The following is a 19,822-nucleotide window of genomic DNA, read 5'->3' on the forward strand; positions in this document are numbered from 1 at the left end:
TTTCAAGGACAAGACTTGGGACCAATCTTGTTTAGTATCTGTATCAGTGGCCTTGGCACATAAAGTCAAACCATAATGATTAAGTCTGTTGAAGGAATTAAGAGGCACCATCAAATACACTGGGAAACTGATATAAACAACCTTGGAGATGAGTTAGCAAAGAAAGCAAAATTCAATGAAGTACAAGGTGCTGCTGCTCATCAGTAAAAATATCAATGTGACAGCCACAAAAAAGGTTAACACCATCTAAAGACTGATGAGATAAATACTTCTGTAAGGGCACAAGTAAACTAATGACACTGGGGAAATTGTCATCCAGACTATTGGGAAAAACTCTGGTAACATAAATCTAAAATATGCAATTATCATCAATGCTGTACAGTTCACCTACCAAGAAGAGAAACTTCTACTCATCTCTCTCACAAAGAGAAAAAAATAAGTTTTAAATACCTTCAAGGTATTCCTATAAACTAGCTTAATTGTTAGCTTCAAAGAAGTGTTACTCATTCTAGGTTAACCAGGACCAATGGCTACATCCTGGAAAATACTTAGGCTTTAAACTGATTGAATGACATTTATTTCATGAGAGTTAAAGAAACTTAGTACTTGAATCTTTCAAAATCTGGCCAAAGATTTTGCACTGTCACTTTCTATGTTGAAATTTTAGACAAAAATAATGGACCAGAGGTCTATACACAGTTAAGTGCAAGTAAAGAAAATGTACTTCAATTTTTGCAAAGCAACGTTTGACACATACTACCTACCTCCAACTCCTATACATATAATAGTAACAAAGAGATACTAACCAAGTACCCAAGGACTTGCGTTTCCTGTGTTAAGTATTAGTAAAAAGAGAAGGGAACTTAAGTGGAAAGCAATTAAGCAATTAACCACAGCAGGAGTCAACAACTTTCTCTACAAAGGAGCACTGACTTTAACACCAGAATACAACTGCTCATCACCAGAACTGTCAGCTTACAAGAAACAAAACCAAATAAATAAAATCCCTCGCAACAACTCTTGCAAATTTATGTCCTCTCTGTTCCTCCTAGTGCTACTGAACTCAGTATTAGCTCAGAACAAAGAAATTCCCTTAAAGTGCTGCAGTCAGCCACATAGCTTTCTTTAGAAGTCCTTGCTGATATCAGCAAATATTTACTTCATTAGATTGCTCGGCAAGAAAAGGTCAACAAGGTGTTTGTCCCTCTTTCAGTACATAGAGTTGCTATTAATAAAAGAGCACTAAGAAATACTTGTAACAAGCTTCTTGTAACAAGTGAGCAGGACTACAATTCACCAAACCAGAACTCTCACTACCTGCAAGTTATTAATTACATTGCAGAAACTACTTATGAAGCTGAGTTAGACACTATGAAGAGATACAGGAGAAAGCTTTGTGTACACCACACAACACTGAGCAAGACACACAAACCGGCTCTGAATAAACTGGAATGTCTTTCCAAGGATGCCCAGGACTGCATATGCTAACAAAACTCCTGGGAGAAACATTGCTTTGGCAAGAAAATACTGTGCTTGGGCTACTCAGACCATAATCAAGAAGATATATTCATTCTCATTCCTGACTTCCCCTGCAGTAGAGCCCTGAACTGTGCAGTACAGAGACAGCAAGAGGCAGTGCTTGCAGCAAGCTTAATTGCTATATACCAAACCCTATTTTGGGAACAGAGAATTTAGCAGAGAATTCTAGTAGCAAACTTGAACACAGTTCAGTTGGAGAGGGACTTGTCAAAAATACAAATTTCAGAGATTATTTTTAAGAGAACTTGTTTTGTAATAATTGCTAAAAGATAGTTTTCCATTTTAATCCTACATGAGTGGTTCACCTGGTTGATATTATTCTGAGAGAACCTGCACACCTACTGCAATTCACTACTGTTTACATTCATACCACTTTACCTCTCTGCCAGTTAGGATGTGCCTTGCCAGTTTTACTTTTGCAAAATTCCCCTTTCCAATTGTTTTAAGGAGTCTGTAATTTCCAATATGTGGCTGCTCATCTGTGCAGGAAGCTATAGAGTTCCTGCAGCGAGCTCCAGAGCGCCCAGTCCGAGAGGAAACTTCCTGCCGTCCTTCTCCATGGGATGTGTGCTGCAATAAAAACATACACAAATAAGGCTGAGAAATAACAACAAAACACATCAATGATGAGAAGCATACAACATGCAAAAATGTTAGCAATGCCTCTGAAAAAACCTTCAGAGGATCCAACTCACACTCCAGATTCACACTGAACTTTGCTCTGATGGGGACAATAAAGAGGTTCCAAGTTCATAACACAATATCCATTTCATCACCTGGTAAAGGCCAAATGGAACATCACCTGAACTGCAGCAACAATCAAGCATTTTAAGTAACTTACATAGACTGCAAACCAGTTATAGAACATGGATGTATCTGGTATTATTTCCCATCTTCATTACTGTGCCTAACTAAAGCAGGAAAGCCTTTGGAAAGGAGACATAAAGCTTTTCCAAAAGCACACACAATAAAATGTTCACCTTTATTGGACAGTTTAATACTACTGACAAAATAATAAAAGGTTTCCTTTTTTCACTAGACTCCTGTTTCTGCAAAAACTCATGACTAAAAATACACAGGACAGCTTAGAGAACAAGGGAGAAAATCTTCCCTAACATACAGAAACCTCAGATATTAGCAGGCTGAGCATCAGTTACAGAGATCTGAGCTGCTGTCTAGAACCTGTTAAGTCCCCTTTACTTGGTTTCCCTGAACAGCTATTAATAAGAATGAATGGGTATTATCTCATACCTACAACAGCCTTTATTAATTAGATCATATGGTTAAAATATTGGTATTTTTTTCATTTCCTGACACCCTGTTTATGAAAGAGCAGGCCCCCTCATGTTCTCAACTCATGGTTGAGCTCTATACACCAACTTCTCTGAAGTATTAGTTAGAAATACTCAGTAGCCTGCCATTATGGAGCAAACATCTGGCTATACAGAATACGACACGCTAAATTCACAGCCACCCCAGAAATGCCAGATCTTGCTCTTCTACTACTACTACTGTTGCTGAAACCCAGAAGGCATAACAAAAAACCTGGCATGCAGCAACACTCAGTATGAAAATCACTGTAGCATAAGGATATAAGATCATAACCCAAGAGCTAACAACCATTTTGGAGGCACAATTGAAGAAATCCATGCTTATATGACACTTAAGCAAGTTTCACACTTTTATTTAGTAACCTGATGTAACCTTGTGACCATAAACTCTGGCATCTGGTTTGTTAATTCAAGTTCATCAGCTGTGACCAAATTCTTTTTTTAAAACACACTGATTTCATTTCAGAAATATTACTGATAGAAGTCTATGGCAACTCTTTGAGAACTGTTTCAATACTTACTATTTTAAAAAAGCCACACACAAATACGTGGTGCATATGATGTTTTAGTACCAATCTGGCTTTAGCTTCTCCTTACTGCATTGCTACTGCATTATCACCAGACTTGTTCTTCCCATATAGGTACTAAATTACTATGATCACATTAGTCTTTCGCTTTAGTAAGTTATATTGAGCTCCATAAACAGGCTGCTGCAAGAGTGATTAAAGACAAGGAAACATTTCTTACAGTTCTTTTCAAAACTCTCTCCTATTTTTCCAACATGTTTTTGTGGGGCTCATACTAGAACTGGATATGCAGTAGGATTAAATACAGAGAATGCATCTTCTGTTCAACACTCCACTGATTTTCCATGGACAGAACTAGCCTTCCTGGCAGATCACCATCTGTACCTGACCACCCAACACTGATGCTAACTCTTTTTAAGAATTATTGCTTCCAATTCCCTCACCACATCTAATAACTTTCATTGCTGGTTCCTTACTTGCATGATCTCATTTGGCTGAAGTAAAATGCAGTTGCCTTACATGCAGGTTATTACGTGTTCCCGATGATTAGCCCATCCTGCCCTATTTAATATTCTAGCAACCTTTATCCTAGTTTTCAAGAGCAGTTGTATACATTTCTCCCAAACCCACTAATAACTGGCACAGGAACAAGAAGCACACCTGTAACAAGATTCAGTAAAATTTCACTGCTTGATAACAATTCATTGTTCTCAATAATATCTGGAGACCTAGAGCAACTGGGTGTTTATCTATAACACTCAAGGAGAAGGATGACAAAAGCAGTTGCTCAGGTGAAGGAGCTACTAAAGCCAGTGAAATCTTGTATCGGCAATTTCACTATTTTACATGCCCTTAATGCCAGGCTGTTGGTGATGGTTCTTCAGACCACCTCAGCCACCCCTGCATGTACTGGCATGGCAATGCCCATCCTTTACACTTCCCTGCACTTCAACTTCTAACAAACCTTGCAGCAGCACACAATGCAGAGAGCTTCTCTGTCAGCTCCTTTGGTACCTTCTAGTGTCAAATTATTCAGACCAGCTAAAAAAAAGCAACAACTGCTGATGCTAGATGCTAAAAGTCTCCTACATTACTAGCCCAGTGATCATGCACCGGGATGTTCTGTACAGAGCCATGAGGATATTTCTTGGATATACTAGAGGAAGGCTCACTTTAAGTTCAAGTACAGCATCCCAGAAATACAGCTGTACTATTTACATTGCACTTCACTGAGCTGATAGCCTATCTCAGTAAAAGAAGTGTACTACAACTATTTAGACTATAGCCCTTTTGCACCTGGGCATATAGCACAAGCACACAAGCTGGCTTCAGCAAGTATCTGCATCTGTGCTCCCTTGTGCTTGAAATAATAAGCTGTGTTAGACCTGAGCTAGCTTATGAGGCTGTTGAGATGGAGGCATCAAATATCGTGTATTCCCAAACCAGAATCTGCATATACATTATTCAGAATTGATCTTACTCTTATCCTACTTCATATAAACTGAATTAGGTAAAATAAGAGTCCGTTATACTACCAAATTCTATTCCACATAGTAAACCACCCCAGCTAATATATCTTGAGAGTTTCACTATCCTCTGTTGAGGAACGACTTCTTGTGCTCTACCATATTTTTCATGCTTTCTAGCTTTGTGCTTCCCGGGAGGAATTAACAGCTGTGAACTCATTTGGACTAGCGTTGATAAATTTAACACAATCTCCTTGTATGGAGGCTTCCATTTCCACCCTAACCCAGATCATTTCTTTTTAAGAATATGACCTTTTTCAGTTGTGGTTTTTGAATTTCAAGCTGTGTGTTCCTAAGCAGTTCAGTTCTCTCCAACTGAGTTGCTCATAGACATGTTTCACTCTGTCAAAATCTATTTGCAACCATATTTAATTTGGGCTTTATTTCACAGAATTAAATCTATCAGCAAGACCCTCCTCTGTCAACTGAACAGAACACAAGCTTTCAAATACATGAATAAAACAGCTTTCCAGTTTCAACATGGATTTTCTTTTGATTATGGAAATGAAAGAAGAGGGCTTGCTAGCATATAGTACTAAAAGGCATGATGAACTCAGAACAGTGAGTGTTTCTACCACTGAAATAATTTTCAAGAAGCCATGACAGGTAGATGGTGCAGGCAAAAAAACAAAAACATAGATGGTCCAGAAAAGTTTAAGTCATGCATTTGGTTGTAGTCCAGTACTTCCCAGGGCAGAAAGATAAAAAGCAAATAGATTAAAAAGCTCCCATCTCAGCCCAGAGGAATAGTAATAGCATTCTCTGCTCTCTAAACTGAGATGTAGGTTATCTGTCTTTTCCCAAGCAGATCCTCAACTCTCCTGATTTTGCCTCCCTCATCCATTGACACACAAAGATTCTGATCAATTTCAGGCTTCTTTTCCAGGTCCATATTTATATGGCTTCTATAAGAAATGGGGTTTGTCCTCAAAACATGAGTTTTAAAACAAATGTGTTCATTTGTAGTAAGTTTCCACACTGTGGTAGGCAAGCTGTACTTCCTGGATGTGCATTCTGTGTAAGGGGAACACTCCCTTCATGACACTCACCATGGCTGAGAGATTCCCAAAATACCTGTCTTTATGCAAAAGAAAAAAAGACCATTATACTGCAGATGGGGAACTGAAGCAAGAAGACATTGTGCAGCTTCAAGCTAGCCATAGTCACCATCTCTTTTAAACGAAGCCTTCTGAAATCCACCCATGACAAGAAAGCACTTTCTTCTCTATCTTGGTATGCATCAGGTTCCATTTAAAAAATCTTTTAAATACTGTAAAGGGGGTGGGTGGTGCACATAGTAGGAGGGCTCCCTAAAAAAGGCCTATCAATTTTCAAGCCAACAAAACAACCCCTCTTTCTCAAAAAAGCATTCTCTTCCTCCCCACCAGCCCCACCCCGGTATTACTCAACCCAGAAGGAAATGGAGTAAAACATCTCCATTTGTGAGAAACCTTACTGCGAGGGAGGGACTGAGCCCAACACCAACTATATTTGGAACACAAAGCAAAACCCACCTTTTCGCAAAAGCCTTCCCCCACTGATGAGCCGACATCCTTTCATAGCCAGAGAATGATTAGCATGAAGAGAAAGAAAAAAGAAAAGAAAAGAAAGTAAAAAGCAAATGAAGCATGAAGGTGGCAATAACAAAATCTTTTTGGTAGATGTTAGCTTTATCCAGTATCTGTACGATTAGAGGTATCTTAACATTTGGAGCATTAGAAACACACAGGGCAGAAGATGACTTGCATCAAAGATCTTATACTGCTTAAGAAGGTGCCAGTAGCTGAGAAGAACCTGGAAGAAACAGAATCTGATATCCATTTGAAGAGCTGAAAAACATCAAGAAATTAGAATGCTCAAGACCTGCAAAAATCCATGTTTATTTACAATAAGTAGGAAGCTTTCTTTCTACAACAGGGAGGACAAACAGTATCAACGTTTAAAGCATTTGATCTATAGAGTAGTGAAAACTACCTTCTCATCAGCTAAATGAACTAATAAAATGTAATCTTACAAAAGTCTCTAGGAAAGTTTATTACCTTGGCTGTTAGCTCATCTTTGTATGAAATACTACAAAGTGATATTATAGAATTTCTTGGAAAGCTGTCAGACCAATAACAATTGCGATGGCCTCATTCAATTCCACATTTTTAATTATAATAAGAAAAAATTTTACTTAGAGCCTATCCCTTACAATATTAATACTTTAAACATTCCAAGACATAATGAACATTTAAGACACTAAACTGCTTCATTACTCTACCTTGGGCACACAACATATAAAGAAGACATGGTAATTTCTGGCTATGCACTCCCCACCAGCAACCTAATTTATAAAAAAAACTTACCAGGAAACACACCATAGCTTTAAAATATGAAAACAACTCCCCCTCCCCCCAAAACAAAACAAAACTTAAATTAAACATGTGAAGACAAATTTCACTGCAGCTCTTCCTAACAATGTGTTGTATTTTATTTCTCACTTAGCATTAACATCTTTAGGAAGATAGGGACTGCTGAGTACTACTCAGGGCAAGAGAATAAAGATTAGCCCTAAGGATATTCACAGAGGTAGTATCTTATTGTGCAGATATATCCGTGAAACAGCACAGCAGGGCATCCCATGACTGCTGACAAAGGAATTCTACTGGAAAGACCAAACACAGACTTAGATTTTTGGCAAATACCAAGAGGTGCCACAGCAAACACTCAGCCACAACTGTCCATATACCAGTTACTGCTCTAGGAATTCTTAACTAATCATATATTATAAAATATAATTTTCCTGTATTACAGAATAGGAAGACATCAGGTGAAGACATTCTGTACGTGTCCTGGTTTTACTTCCCTCCTACCACTGGCCAAGGCACAAATCAGGACATGGGGCAAGGTGGATTTGTCAGAACCAGCATTCCCATGCCGATGTTTGTATAACCAATTCTTTCATTCCAGCACATGTAATTAAAAGGCAGTTTTCAGCCTAGCTTGCTACATAATCCATCCTAAGGCTGAACAGACATCGTTTCCATCTCATGAAATTTTAAATGTTGTCCTACAAATGAAAATGATACCCAATATGGTATTAAACTTATCAATCCATGAAGGTAGATTTATTCACTGAAGTGTGCTACAGCCCTACCATTATGGATGCTGTGATTGTGTGGCACAACTGAAAGGGTCAGAACTCAGCAAGGGAGACAAATAGACCTTCCAGAAATACATTATAGCTGGTAAAGGAGAGAAAACTAATGTGGATGCTTCCATTGCCAGAAGGTGAAGAACCCACTGTACAATTCTCAGCCTATCATAATACTCATTCATTTAAATGGCATGACACTTCATGAAAATGAGTGGCTAGTTTAATTAGGTCATATCTGTCAAATAACCAGTTTAAAAGGAGAACCTGAAGAGTAAATACAGTCTTTAGCACACACAAGCTTGACATACATTCCCAATTCTCCCTAGCCTCAGCAGGGAGGGTGAAATAAAGAAAAAAAAAACAGGAGCAGTAGTCAGGACAAGGCAGTTACATCTCAAAGCACAGCAATGCAACCCCTACACCAAGCAGCCTGATGGAGGCAGACAGCAAGAGGTCTGACATATGGGAAACTTTTGCTTGGCAGAAGGAGCATTGCTACCCAAAGCAACACTTACATGCTCACAATTCTGGCCTCAGACGAGTGGGAAGAGCCAGTGACAACAGCACCCCTGCCCTGAAGATCAGAGTGTGAGAGCATCGATAGCAAAGCACTACCAGGCTTCACTGAAGGAAGGATGCTCTCCTTTGGAGAAATACAGGGTCTGGCTTAGGAGTGCATAACCATGTATAACCACTACAGACTCTGCTGACGTACTTGACATCATTTGGTTCATATTCATATACAGCATATGAAAGAGAGTGAATCTGTAATTCCATGATTAGCACTGAACAACACAACACTGAAGAAATCCTGCTAATCAAAAACCTAAGTCTGGTGTCAGTTAGAAAAGCTTTTTAAAAGCTCTTTTGTTGCTTCACATTATCAAGATCTGACATTCATCATATCTTTCCAGCCAAGTTTCTTTACTGCTGATTAAAATGGATATTTATTGACATCAGCCTGAGGAATAATAGCTGAAGAGCTAACCATATTCTATTCTTCATCAACGATACTGCCAACTAAGTTGTTTCCAGAATCATCACTGTCAGTAATTACATACTAAACAGAAAAAAAACCCAACCCAACCCTCACAGTTGGTTTTCAAAGACCACATTGAGCTTGCAAATAGAGAAGTTTATTTAACCCTGCAGGAACAAATTTTATTCAAAAGTTAATTTTTGTTTATATGTGTATATACATTACAGGCCAAGAATCTTAACGCAAGGGTTTCATCCAGGAGACTGACTTTAAGTGTTACCACAGGTGTACTCAGTACCTTTCTGGTTTATGTTTTATGAGAAGTAAGCATCTACTCATCATTTGTACTAAACATTTTAGAGGCAGATCTTCACACTAAGCTGAGCTAACTTTGATGTGCCATGAGTAAAAAAAGTGATCTTCATTTCTGATCTGGCTGACATCCACTAGGCAGCATTATTTGATTGAGAAGAGGAAGTTGCAGACACATGCTACTTACATATCATATGAAAGGGAGATCTGGAGAGACAAATGCCTCCACTCTTAGAATTCCTTTGACTTGAGTCACCTGAGACATGCAGCCAACAGGAATTGTCCGCTTGCATCAACAAAAATATGTGTTTTGACTAGAATTAAAATGGAGAATTGAGCAGGTAAGGATATTGGGTGAGTGGCTAAAAAAGCCTAGGACAATGTCTACAAAGTTTAGTGTACTAAACCCCATATTTCCTCTTGTTTATTTTCTTTCCATAATTTCTGTAGCTTGTTCTGTTTTTCAGACTGATACTTCTGAGGCCACAATTCAAGACACATACAGCAGCACTAATAAAATACATGAACTAAGTCTGACTTTTTAACAACTACTGGAGCAAGGTCCTGTAGCTTAGCTTTTCTGAGTTACTGAAATCATGTAAACATGGTAAAGAAGATTGTTGCAGGAGCAGAACACCATGAATTTGTGAAAAGTGTTCCACTGCAGTTATGTATCTTTGTAGTTGTGGCAGAATGCAAGTTATCTTAGCCCTAGAGTGCTGTGTTATGACTGGCATAAATCAAACAAAAAAAAATAGTAAGACTCATTTGTAGCTTTCCCCACCTGAACTGGATATTCCCATCCTCTCCTCTAGGAATGGGGATAAATACACTTTTTGAGGGGGTTCATTTCAGTCAGATCAGAGCACTGACCAGACTTGTCTTACAGCCTGCAGTAATCACTGATGGCACAAACCATAGGAGGGGAGCCAAGGCTGATGCCCCTAGCAGCTTCCATCAGTTCAAGCTGACAGTAAACCCAAATGATTAAACAACATGGCAAAACCTACTTAGCAGAGCCGAAGAACAAAACTTCTCACTTCAAAATGTGAATATACTTGCATTGTCACACAAGCTGATCAGGTATTTTTTTGAGAACTAGACCTATCGGGTATCCCAACCAGTAAGAAATGCAGAAAAAACATTTTCCCAGTCTGTGAAACTTTGAAATTTAAAAATACATCCCAGATTAATTCCTAAAACATTTTATTTTTAGTTATCTTGCCACCTTCACCTAATTTATTCCAAACCAGAATACTTATGGCAACTGGTGAAAAATATGGAAGAATGTAGATGATCTCTGCAGAAGAAAACCCTTCCAGAACTCTTGCCACAGGCATACTTTACCCCTCAGCCCCTTCTTTGAAAACAAACAAAACGCCAACAAAACCCAAACAGGATTTCACTCTATGGGGGAAAGCATTCTGATTACAGATCTATTTGTAATAGGAGAAGACTGATAAATAATATATAGAATAATGCAAGATTGCATATTGTCTGCAAAAGCTCTAATGTACTTCATAGCTAATTGCTAATAAACCAAGATGTACCACACTAACCTTCACAGTATCTTAAAAGTAAATTTTTGAAACTAACCCTGACTTTACTATGCTTTTTAAAGTAAAAAAAAAAAAAAAAAAAAATCACATATTTCTGCTGCACAGAATCCTTTTGTACAGGCTTGTACAATCACAGTTACCATCACACTGACATTTTCCAATAGCAAATTTTTCACATTAGGCACAATCATGGAAGTAAGAGCACATTTTAGTCTTGCTTTTCCTCAAATTATTTAATTTTTTAATTCAGACTGGCCTGCAGTACAACACATTCTAAACAGTCACCTTTTTCCCTCCCCCAAAAAAACCCAACACCTGTGCAATGAACAGGTGTAAATTAAACTGTCCAAAGATTTTTTTCTATAAAAACCTTAAAAAAGCCTACCAGCCTTCATACCACCTGTATTTCCTTGTTTCCATCTTCATCTTCCCACTCTTTGGGAATTCTTTCTAACAAATATTTGTCCTGTTCACCTCAGTCTTTTTCCTCCTGCTCCTATTTCTTTGCCACTGGTTGTCTTCCATCCTGCCATATGCCCATTTCTCTGTGCCCAGCATCTTTGATTTCCTACCATCTATTTTCCCATTATGTTTCCACACTCCTCCCTCCTCCATCTTCTCTCCCTCCTCATCACTTGTAAACAGGTTTACTCCTCCTGCCAGCGGAAGATCCTTCTGTGTCTACCTTGTCCCCCAGTTTGGATAAAGGAGGTTTCTACTGCTTCTGTTGCTTTTTCTCACACAGGCAGGACATAATTTTGAGTAAGACAGAAAAGATCTTATCCCCTCATTCACTTCTGTCCCCTACACAGCTGGCAGCCATTGCTACACAAAATGTGGCCAAAGAGCTGCTCTATCTCCCCGGTGAGAAGCAGCTCATTGCAGGCCAACAGCCAGCTTCCAACTGTCCAAGTGTGAAGTTCCTATGATCACAGATCATCCGGGATGCATTTGCTCTCAAAACCAGGTGACTCAGAGCCAAATTTTTTAATCTCAAATGCACTGAAAGGTTGATAGCTGTGAGTAGCTTTTGGGGAAAGCCATTGTAACAGTATTTCCACTTCAGCAGTACATGTCTGGGTTAGAAATGGTATACACTGCCTTAAAAAAAAAACAATCAGGTACTGACAATTAGACCTTCTCTATTCAACAGAAGCTGCCAACCACTGAACGTGGTTTACTGCAAGCACAGACAATGATAGTTTATGATCACTGTCATTCTGGAGGCTAACTTCATTTTCAAAACTGCAAGTATAGGCATGGATAAGCTACGATCAGCATGCTTCAACCAGATTCAACACCAGCCAAGCCTTTGTCAGCAGTGGTAACCTTCCAAGCAGCGAGAAGGCACTAAAGGGGTCCACAACTATGGCCCAAATACCTTGGCACCTCTTAAGCCTCCTCCCACTGAAGCTTCAGAGAGTACTATGAATATTAACTAATTAGACTTCTCTCATGTGAAAAAGAATCAAGAGCTCAATTTACCTGTCAGCACAATACACCCATTGATCTCTGGGGTGGCAGAACAGTGAACTGAAGTATGAAAATTGTTATATTTGGTATTAAAAAAGGAGACCTGGCATTCACAGCTATAGGCGTATTTCAGAGAGGCTAAATGTCAGATTTAAATTGAGTTTTAAGCAAGGCTGAACAGAACATGTTTTGGTGAATTTCTAGATAGCCAGAATATCAGAGACAGTTTCCTGAAGGATATGATATTGTACAGGGGGGGAGGGAGGAGTGATTGATTCAATGGACTGGGCAAGTATTCGGATTAATCACTCCCTGTCAGTATCACTACCTACAGGTATTTTTGTGGTCACCAACCCAGATTACAGCAACTGAAAAATATGCCTTAATCTAAACCTAAAGCAATTCATCTGCAAGGATGTCAATCCATGTATGTTAAATTATAAAGACTACAAAAGAGAAGTGTTAGGCCAGTATTTTGAAGTGAGAACAATGTGTCTTAAGTGGAAGACATGTAAAAAATCTAGCTTCAAGTGTTAGAACACACAGCTTGTGAATAATGTATTTCCTTGAACACATTCTCAGTCTTTCCCCCATTAAGTTATCCAGGGTAGAGTTTGAATTAATTAGAGAACCTTATCTGAATGCTTTCTAAAATGATTTACTGGGTGGCCTCTACACATATACATGGAGCTTGAAAACCTCAGTCAGGTCTGCTTACAGATCAGAACAATTACCCAAATAAACTGTGTATAGTATTTTGTAGTGTATGCTACAACTTCAACTCCTCCCTATGGCATAGGAAGGGCTGCATAATATTTTAATTATTTTCTTCCACAAGGCAGGAAGCTCATTGAGATTTTACAACCAAATATGCTTAGTTAGCTTTTTACTCAATAGAGCCTTTAGCCTGCAGGTTGCATCTAATGCTAAAACAAATAAAGATCACAGAAGTTCGAAGTGCCTATTATGTCAATAAAATCTAAATCCCTAGTAATGCAGTAATTGTTCTATGCAGCATGTTTCCTAACGCTTTGTCTGGTCTTGTTTTAAACAATGGGGCTACCATCACTTTTCTCAGACTATTTATGGTCAGGAACAATCCAACAGTTTTTCCTGATATTTAACCAAGGTTTCCACGTTTTATGCCAGTCCCAACCATAAGAAGCCCTCGTAAAAAAAAGCCTCCTCCATCAAGTTTAGCATCTGCCTCCTAAAGAATATCAAATAACATCTACAGAAAGCTGAATACAAAGTTCACTGATCGACTCATTTTAGACTACAGTGAGTGACAACTCCCTTCTGTTTATCATTTGGGAACATGTCAGAGCCTATGCAGAAAAATGGTTCGACAGCATACATGGGGATCAAGTTAAGTTTTAACTTAAAAGAAATACGTTTCCTATCTGCAGAAAGGGAATCTCCTACTGAGCTTCGTTTGTGTCTCTCTGCTCATGTGGTAGGACTTTTGTTTTTCCCCCTTTCCTTTAGCATGCGATCTGTGTGATTATTAATACAGTGTTTGACTCAATCTTGTGAATAAAGTGTCAATCCCTAAACCCTGACTTTGTTAAGGGGAAAAAAAAAAAAGGAGGGGAGTGGGGGTAAACAGATCCCCTTGTCTGGAGAATAGTTCCAATAAAGAAACCCTTTTAATGTCATCTGAACAGGTGACTAGCCTAACAGCGTCATTATCAACGAGAACCCTGCAAATTAAGCAGGGAAGAGGCCCATTATCTAGGTCACCTAGCCCACCCTACCAAAGCTGAATTATTACCTTCTGTTTACCAGAGGTTTATTAGGCAGCTTTTAGCAGCAAGTTTGCATATTATAAGACAGCAACCAACCGGGAACCCCCTCCCCACTGCGGATCTTCTCTTCCCGTTACCAACATAACAAATCCGATCCTCGCCACCGAGATACACTCGAATAAAGCCTCAGAGAGGGGACACTGGCTTTGGGGGAGGGATGCCCGCAAATGTTACTAAACCGGCAAACCGTGCTGTGGGGGAGAGTGTTTAAAAATAATTTTAAATAAACCGGTTATTTGGGAACAGCCCAAGCGGCAAGAGGTTAATGTCAGCCCTCGACAGGGCGATGCCCCTGGCTGGCCGGGTCCCGTCGCCCCCCAGGGAGGGTGCCCGGGCCGGTCCCCCCGCGGCCGGCGGTACTCACGTTCTCGGTGTCGCGCTCGTTCACCGTGGGCAATGGAGTCCGAGTGGACATTTTACTTCACTCGGGCGGCCGCGAAGGCGGCGCGTACAGACACACACGGGCCCCCAGGGCCGGGCTGCGAGTCTGCTCGGAGATGGTGGTCGCAAGGAGCCACCATGAAGGACGAGGTGGCTGGCGGGGGGCGGCGTCGCGTCGATGCCCCCCACCCTTTGGCGGCGCCTCACGCCCGAGCTAGATCCTCCTCGGGGAGCGGAGCGGCCTCGCCCCCTTCGAGCTCATCATACAGCCAGGCCGGGGTCCGCGGGGTCAGCAGTGGGAAGGGGAGCGCCTCATCAATCGGGGAGGGATGGAGCCAAGGGAAGGGAGGCGGCGAGTGCGCGGCAGGGGGAAACGCAGGACGGGCGGGAAGGAGGAGGTGGCAGGGCTCTGCTGCGCAGCCCGGCTTCTGTCGCCGGCCCCTCTACGCTGCGGGCCGGGGCACGGCGGCCAACGCAGGCCCGCCGCCGAGGGGACTCCCCTCTCCTTCCCCCGCCGCAGCCCCTCTTCAGCAGGCAGCTGCTCGCATCCCGGCTCTTCTCTACCCGCCCGCCCCAGTCTCCGAAAGGCCGGCACCCCGCGGGCCGCGGCTGGGCTGGGAGAAGCTGGGTGCCCGCCCGTCACGCTTGCCTGCCTCCCCCCGCCCCTCCGCCGCTCCCGGACGAGCCAAGATGGCCGCCCGGCTTCCTCCGCGCGAGGCTAGCTCCGACGTGAACCGGAAGGGGCCGCGCCGGGGAGGCCGGCGCCGGCGGGTGGTTGCCAGAGGCCGCGCCGGGGCAGGGTGTGGGGCTGGCAGCGGCGGGCAGGCAGGCAGAGCTGTTCTTCGTGTGGCGATCCCTCCCCCAGCGCCGTCCCCCGGGGGTGGGTCTGCGGAACACCTGCTGTCCCCGGGGCTTCGCCTGGTCCTGCGCAGGCATGGATCGGTTGTCCTTCGTTCCCCAGAGCAGCCCCGGCGCGGCGTGAAGGAGGGATTAGGGTGTATAGGGTGTCTCCTACACAGGCCTTGGGGACGTGACGAGACCCCTAATGCTGCCGGGCAGGGAGTGAGGGGAGAGACGGTGTGAGCTGGGGCAGGGAGGTCGGGTGTTGGGGAGCACCGTGGGGCACAGGGGTGAAGCTGCTGCGGGCAGTTGGGGAAATGGCAGCATGTGTGGAGAAGGGACACGGGACAGACCTTGCTGCCCACTCACAGTCAGCAGCAAGAACCGTTGCATGGAGCCCACAAACGTGTCTGCAGTACAGCGGTGTTCAGGGTGCGGTGCTGAGGTCCTCTTCTGTCAAAGCATGTCCTCTCTCTACTTGACTTCGCCACCCCAGGGGACGGTGTGTGGTAAAGAAAGGAGCTCGCACGTCGTTCGGGGGCTGGGGCTGGTGTTGGCAGAGCTCACCTGGTGCAGGCAGGCGCCCGTACCGTGTTACAGCACTGCGTTTTCATAACAGCTGGTTGCTTGTTTGATTTGGTGGAGGAGGGTGGAACCCAGGAGTATCAAAACACGCTTAATATATCCAGTAGTTACTCTTCACAATCATTTTTAAGTGTAGAAGGAAGATGGTATAGGTGTAAGTAGACCTAGTTAGGAATTAAAAGCAATAGAGAGAAGTAATTTGTGTGTATTCAGTATACAGGTGTTCTAGAAACAAATCTGTATTACAAAGAATATGAACCTCTGTAGAAAAAAAAAAAAAAAGAAAAGCTAGAAGTGGTGGGATTTGGAGAAACTTGGCATCTCGGGGGATCTGGCAGCCTAGATCTAGCCGAGAAAGTCAGATAAACTACACTTTCTAAAGTTATTGAACTCTATTCTACAGTGCAAGTAATATTTACCTCACTTTTAGAGACATGAATAAGGATAGATTTTGAACACCACCCAATAAATAAGTTCGTCTGTTACTTCATCATCAGGACTACAAGATGCTCTGCAACACCTGACTTGCAGAAGAAAACCAATGGACTTTCATGGTGTTTTATCTTCTTTCCTCGCTCTCAAATTAAGCTAATGCCTTGCTCTGTGTCAATAACAGGAATTTTGGATTCAAATACCTCTTGTGCAAATGATCCGTATTTCTGTGCGTACATACATCTGTCCAGGTGTGCATATGCTCAGGTGGGACATGTGCGTAGCAGAGCCACAAGTAGCAGGCAGGACCCTTTGCACGGAGAAGGGAATGGGATTTGCCTCTATCTGGCTTGCCAAGGTCAATCTCGAAGTCTGAAGCAAAGCCAGGAAAAGTATGCAGATCTCCTGGCTCTTTGCTTTTGCCACAGGGCTGCTGCTTCATCTCTTTCTTTTCTGTTGCCAGTAGGATATGTTCTTTACAATGTGTTTGTAAAAAACTGTAATTGACTTATGCTCTCACTCTGCACTTATGAGAGCACTCCCGCCAGCATGAGAAAGTTGAACTGCAGATGTTGGAGCCGGGTAGCGATGTGCAGCACACCAGGCACAGTAGTGCTATTTGTAGCTATGGGTTTGTCTGTCCCAGGCCCTGGCAAAGCTGAGATCTGTGAAAGTCCTGTGCACAGGTGTGAAAAGGTATTGAGGTAAATTAAGTATTGTGTTACACATACTTGTCTTGCTGTTCCATGGAAGCATCAGTCACTCAGATAAAATCTGGTGGATAGTTAGGTAAAAATCCTAGGCTAGTTGATACAATAGGAGTTCCGCTATTACCCTCAATAAAGCTCACATTTAATACAGTCCAAATTAAAAGGGGCTGGGAAAGGGTGCAGGTGAAGAGGAATTGTGGGGCAGGAGTATTTGTGTCTTTTAGAGTCACATTTCTGACTGGCAAAGTGATTTTGAGCTAAGAACTTTAGAAGAAATTATTGAGACCACAAAAATAACAGCAGCTGATTTTGCTGTTTTATTGCCAATAAATGGCAACATTGATTAGTGCTGTTTTTTTCTGCGTAGCAAAGCTTGCACAGGGAATGACAAACTGCATAGCAGCTACTGTCTATTATATTTCATTATTGCTATATTCTGTTTCTCCCATTTAAATAGACGAATTTCAAGTGTATTAATTTTCTTCTTAGAAATTTGGCCATAGTAAAGAAACTGATTGCATAGGTTTCCTGTTTCTTTGTTGCTCATAAATATTCTGCAATGTTATCAGGTGCTACTTAAGCCACATGCACAAATCGGAAGGTGATTTTTTCCTATCTAAATGCTCTGAATACTCAGAAAACAGTATGATAACAGAATTATGCTTTCTGGTTCTTGTGCTCTTGCTAGCGATAGTGATTTCATAAGTGGGACTTAGATGACGATGGTTGTGTATTATCCAGAATAGGCTGCAACTTGCGCTTTGAGCTGTACTGGCTACAGTGCTAGCAGCTGTAAAAACTTGTTTTTGCCAGTAGAGTTGGAGAATATGACTCAAAGACACAGGAAGCAGATCTGCTAGTTAAGGTGCCTTTTTATGTCACTGTTTTGGCTGTCACTGCAAACAGAAAACAATATGATACAAAAAATGACATCATTGTGGGGAAGAATTTAGGGTTTTTTTTTTTTTCTGGACATTAAAAGTCCAGAATTTCTCTAACACTGCATTGTACAGACAGAGCAGACCCTGTATTCAAGAACATTTGCAATCAGAGCAGAAAAAAGCCTGAAATTTATTACAATTGCTGGACAAAACATGAGGTTTGATTTTAATGTATTCTAATGCATGGATTTTGAGTCTTAATTCTGGAAGAAGGATTGCAAATGAAGAACTGACTGAGGAATTTCTGTTCCACTCACCTCACTTTAAAGGCTGGGGACTAAAAGACATCCGCTGGTAGAGGCAAGTAGAGAATCAGCTAATGTAATTGTTATAGCTGCCTTGTTGTGCACAGCAGCTGTGACAGTATACACCTGCTAGGAATCTGTTCAAATATTAAATCATTTTAGTTTATACAAACATATTATTTTAGACTGATAATTGTTAGCTCTGGTGCAACTTTTTGGTGTTTCTGTAAGCTTTTACAAAACACATTTTAAAATGCGTTACTTCCATAGAGATGTAACCATTATTCCAACACCTTACTGTTGGGTTTTTTTTCTTGTAGAAATTCTACAGTAAACCCAATCAGTGGAAGATTTCCAGGACTGTTTCATCATCAGTGTTGTCTTTAAAACTAATTACTTTTATTTGAAATAATTTTTTATATTTGTTTTTAAAATTGCTACTTCCACAGAATACAGTATCTTAACAGTGTTTTATAGTAGAAAGAAGTGTGCGATTTTGAAACTGGTGATGGCAAAGCTATTGATAGAAAAGAACTGATTACTGTCTGCAGCCTGAATCAATAGTCCATGCTCAGTTATAATGAGGCCTAAGTGCAACCCACTGTAAGGCCAGGGTGAAATGTGATTTCAATGTCAGAGTAAACAACAGAAAGAGAAAAGGTCTTCTTCCTTGGCTTCATGTCTTGCAGAAACTGAGATCTGAAAGTGGAGGAAAATTTTGTGTGTTGACTTCTTCCTTTGATCTGTTCCCATTTAACTTCCAGACTTGCTTTTCCATACAGGAAAAGAGCAAGTCCCCAGGGACAGCAGAGCGGCTGTGGCGGTGCAATTGCTCTGCATTCCTCATGGATTGGAGAGATTCAGGCTCTGGGCTGTGACTGTGAGAAAATAGGAGCAAACAGTGGTGGTTCCTGGTCTGTATGCCTCATTTAATTCCTTATCTGTAAGGCCAAGCACACTGTGTTTTGCCTGCAGAGCCATGTGGCATGGTGCATGAGACATGAATCTTCATGATGGGATCGCTATCAAGTGCCCAAACTGTACTAATTCCACCACCAGCTGATGCAAATGCCTATGCGGATCATGAGCTCTGGGACAGAATCTGCTCCGGAGAGCCAGCTTAGAGCATTGGTGTCATGGGTTGGCATAAGGTCAGTGTTTAGAGAAGTGAGAGAATTGAAAATATCTCCTTAGTTTTGCAGGAATCTGATGCCTTGTAGGTTACAAAGGACAGGTAGTCAGTTGGTGGTGATGCTAGTTCTGAATTTGACTCTATATGTTTGAAGCTAAAATAAGTGTTTTATAACAAGCCTCTTCCATTCCTACTAGTGTGTGACCCTATCAGAGCTGCATCTTAAACATAAATCCTTTTGGATTCTTTGCCATCTAAGCCAGGTATGTTACTGTTCCTCCCATATTATTTCCTGAGTGGTTGATACTGAATTAAGGACTTGGTTCATAAGGATGGGAAAAGAGTAGATGACTGTAGCAGACA

At 41.5% G+C, this 19,822-nt stretch overlaps 1 protein-coding gene across 11 annotated transcripts in view; it reads right to left on the reverse strand.

Annotated features, from left to right (window-relative positions):
* Nucleotides 1-15,251, reverse strand: part of MARK3 (microtubule affinity regulating kinase 3) — a 62,163-nt gene extending 46,912 nt beyond the window's left edge. For 2 of the 11 annotated variants that reach the window (XM_031049357.2, XM_031049352.2), the window contains exons 1-3: nucleotides 14,558-15,250; nucleotides 6,438-6,476; nucleotides 1,918-2,109 (exon numbers count right to left, since the gene is read on the reverse strand). In XM_031049357.2, coding sequence (XP_030905217.1) covers nucleotides 1,918-2,109; nucleotides 6,438-6,476; nucleotides 14,558-14,608 — 282 coding nt within the window. In that variant the 5' untranslated portion in view covers nucleotides 14,609-15,250. Of the gene's footprint in view, nucleotides 1-1,917; nucleotides 2,110-6,437; nucleotides 6,477-14,557 lie in introns of all 11 variants that reach the window. The other 9 variants (XM_031049351.2, XM_031049353.2, XM_031049354.2 and 6 more) reach the window with 9 other exon arrangements.
* Between the last annotated feature and the right edge of the window lie 4,571 nt (nucleotides 15,252-19,822).

Source organism: Melopsittacus undulatus, chromosome 4 (genome assembly GCF_012275295.1).
Source record: "Melopsittacus undulatus isolate bMelUnd1 chromosome 4, bMelUnd1.mat.Z, whole genome shotgun sequence".
Taxonomy (NCBI): Eukaryota; Metazoa; Chordata; class Aves; order Psittaciformes; family Psittaculidae; genus Melopsittacus; species Melopsittacus undulatus.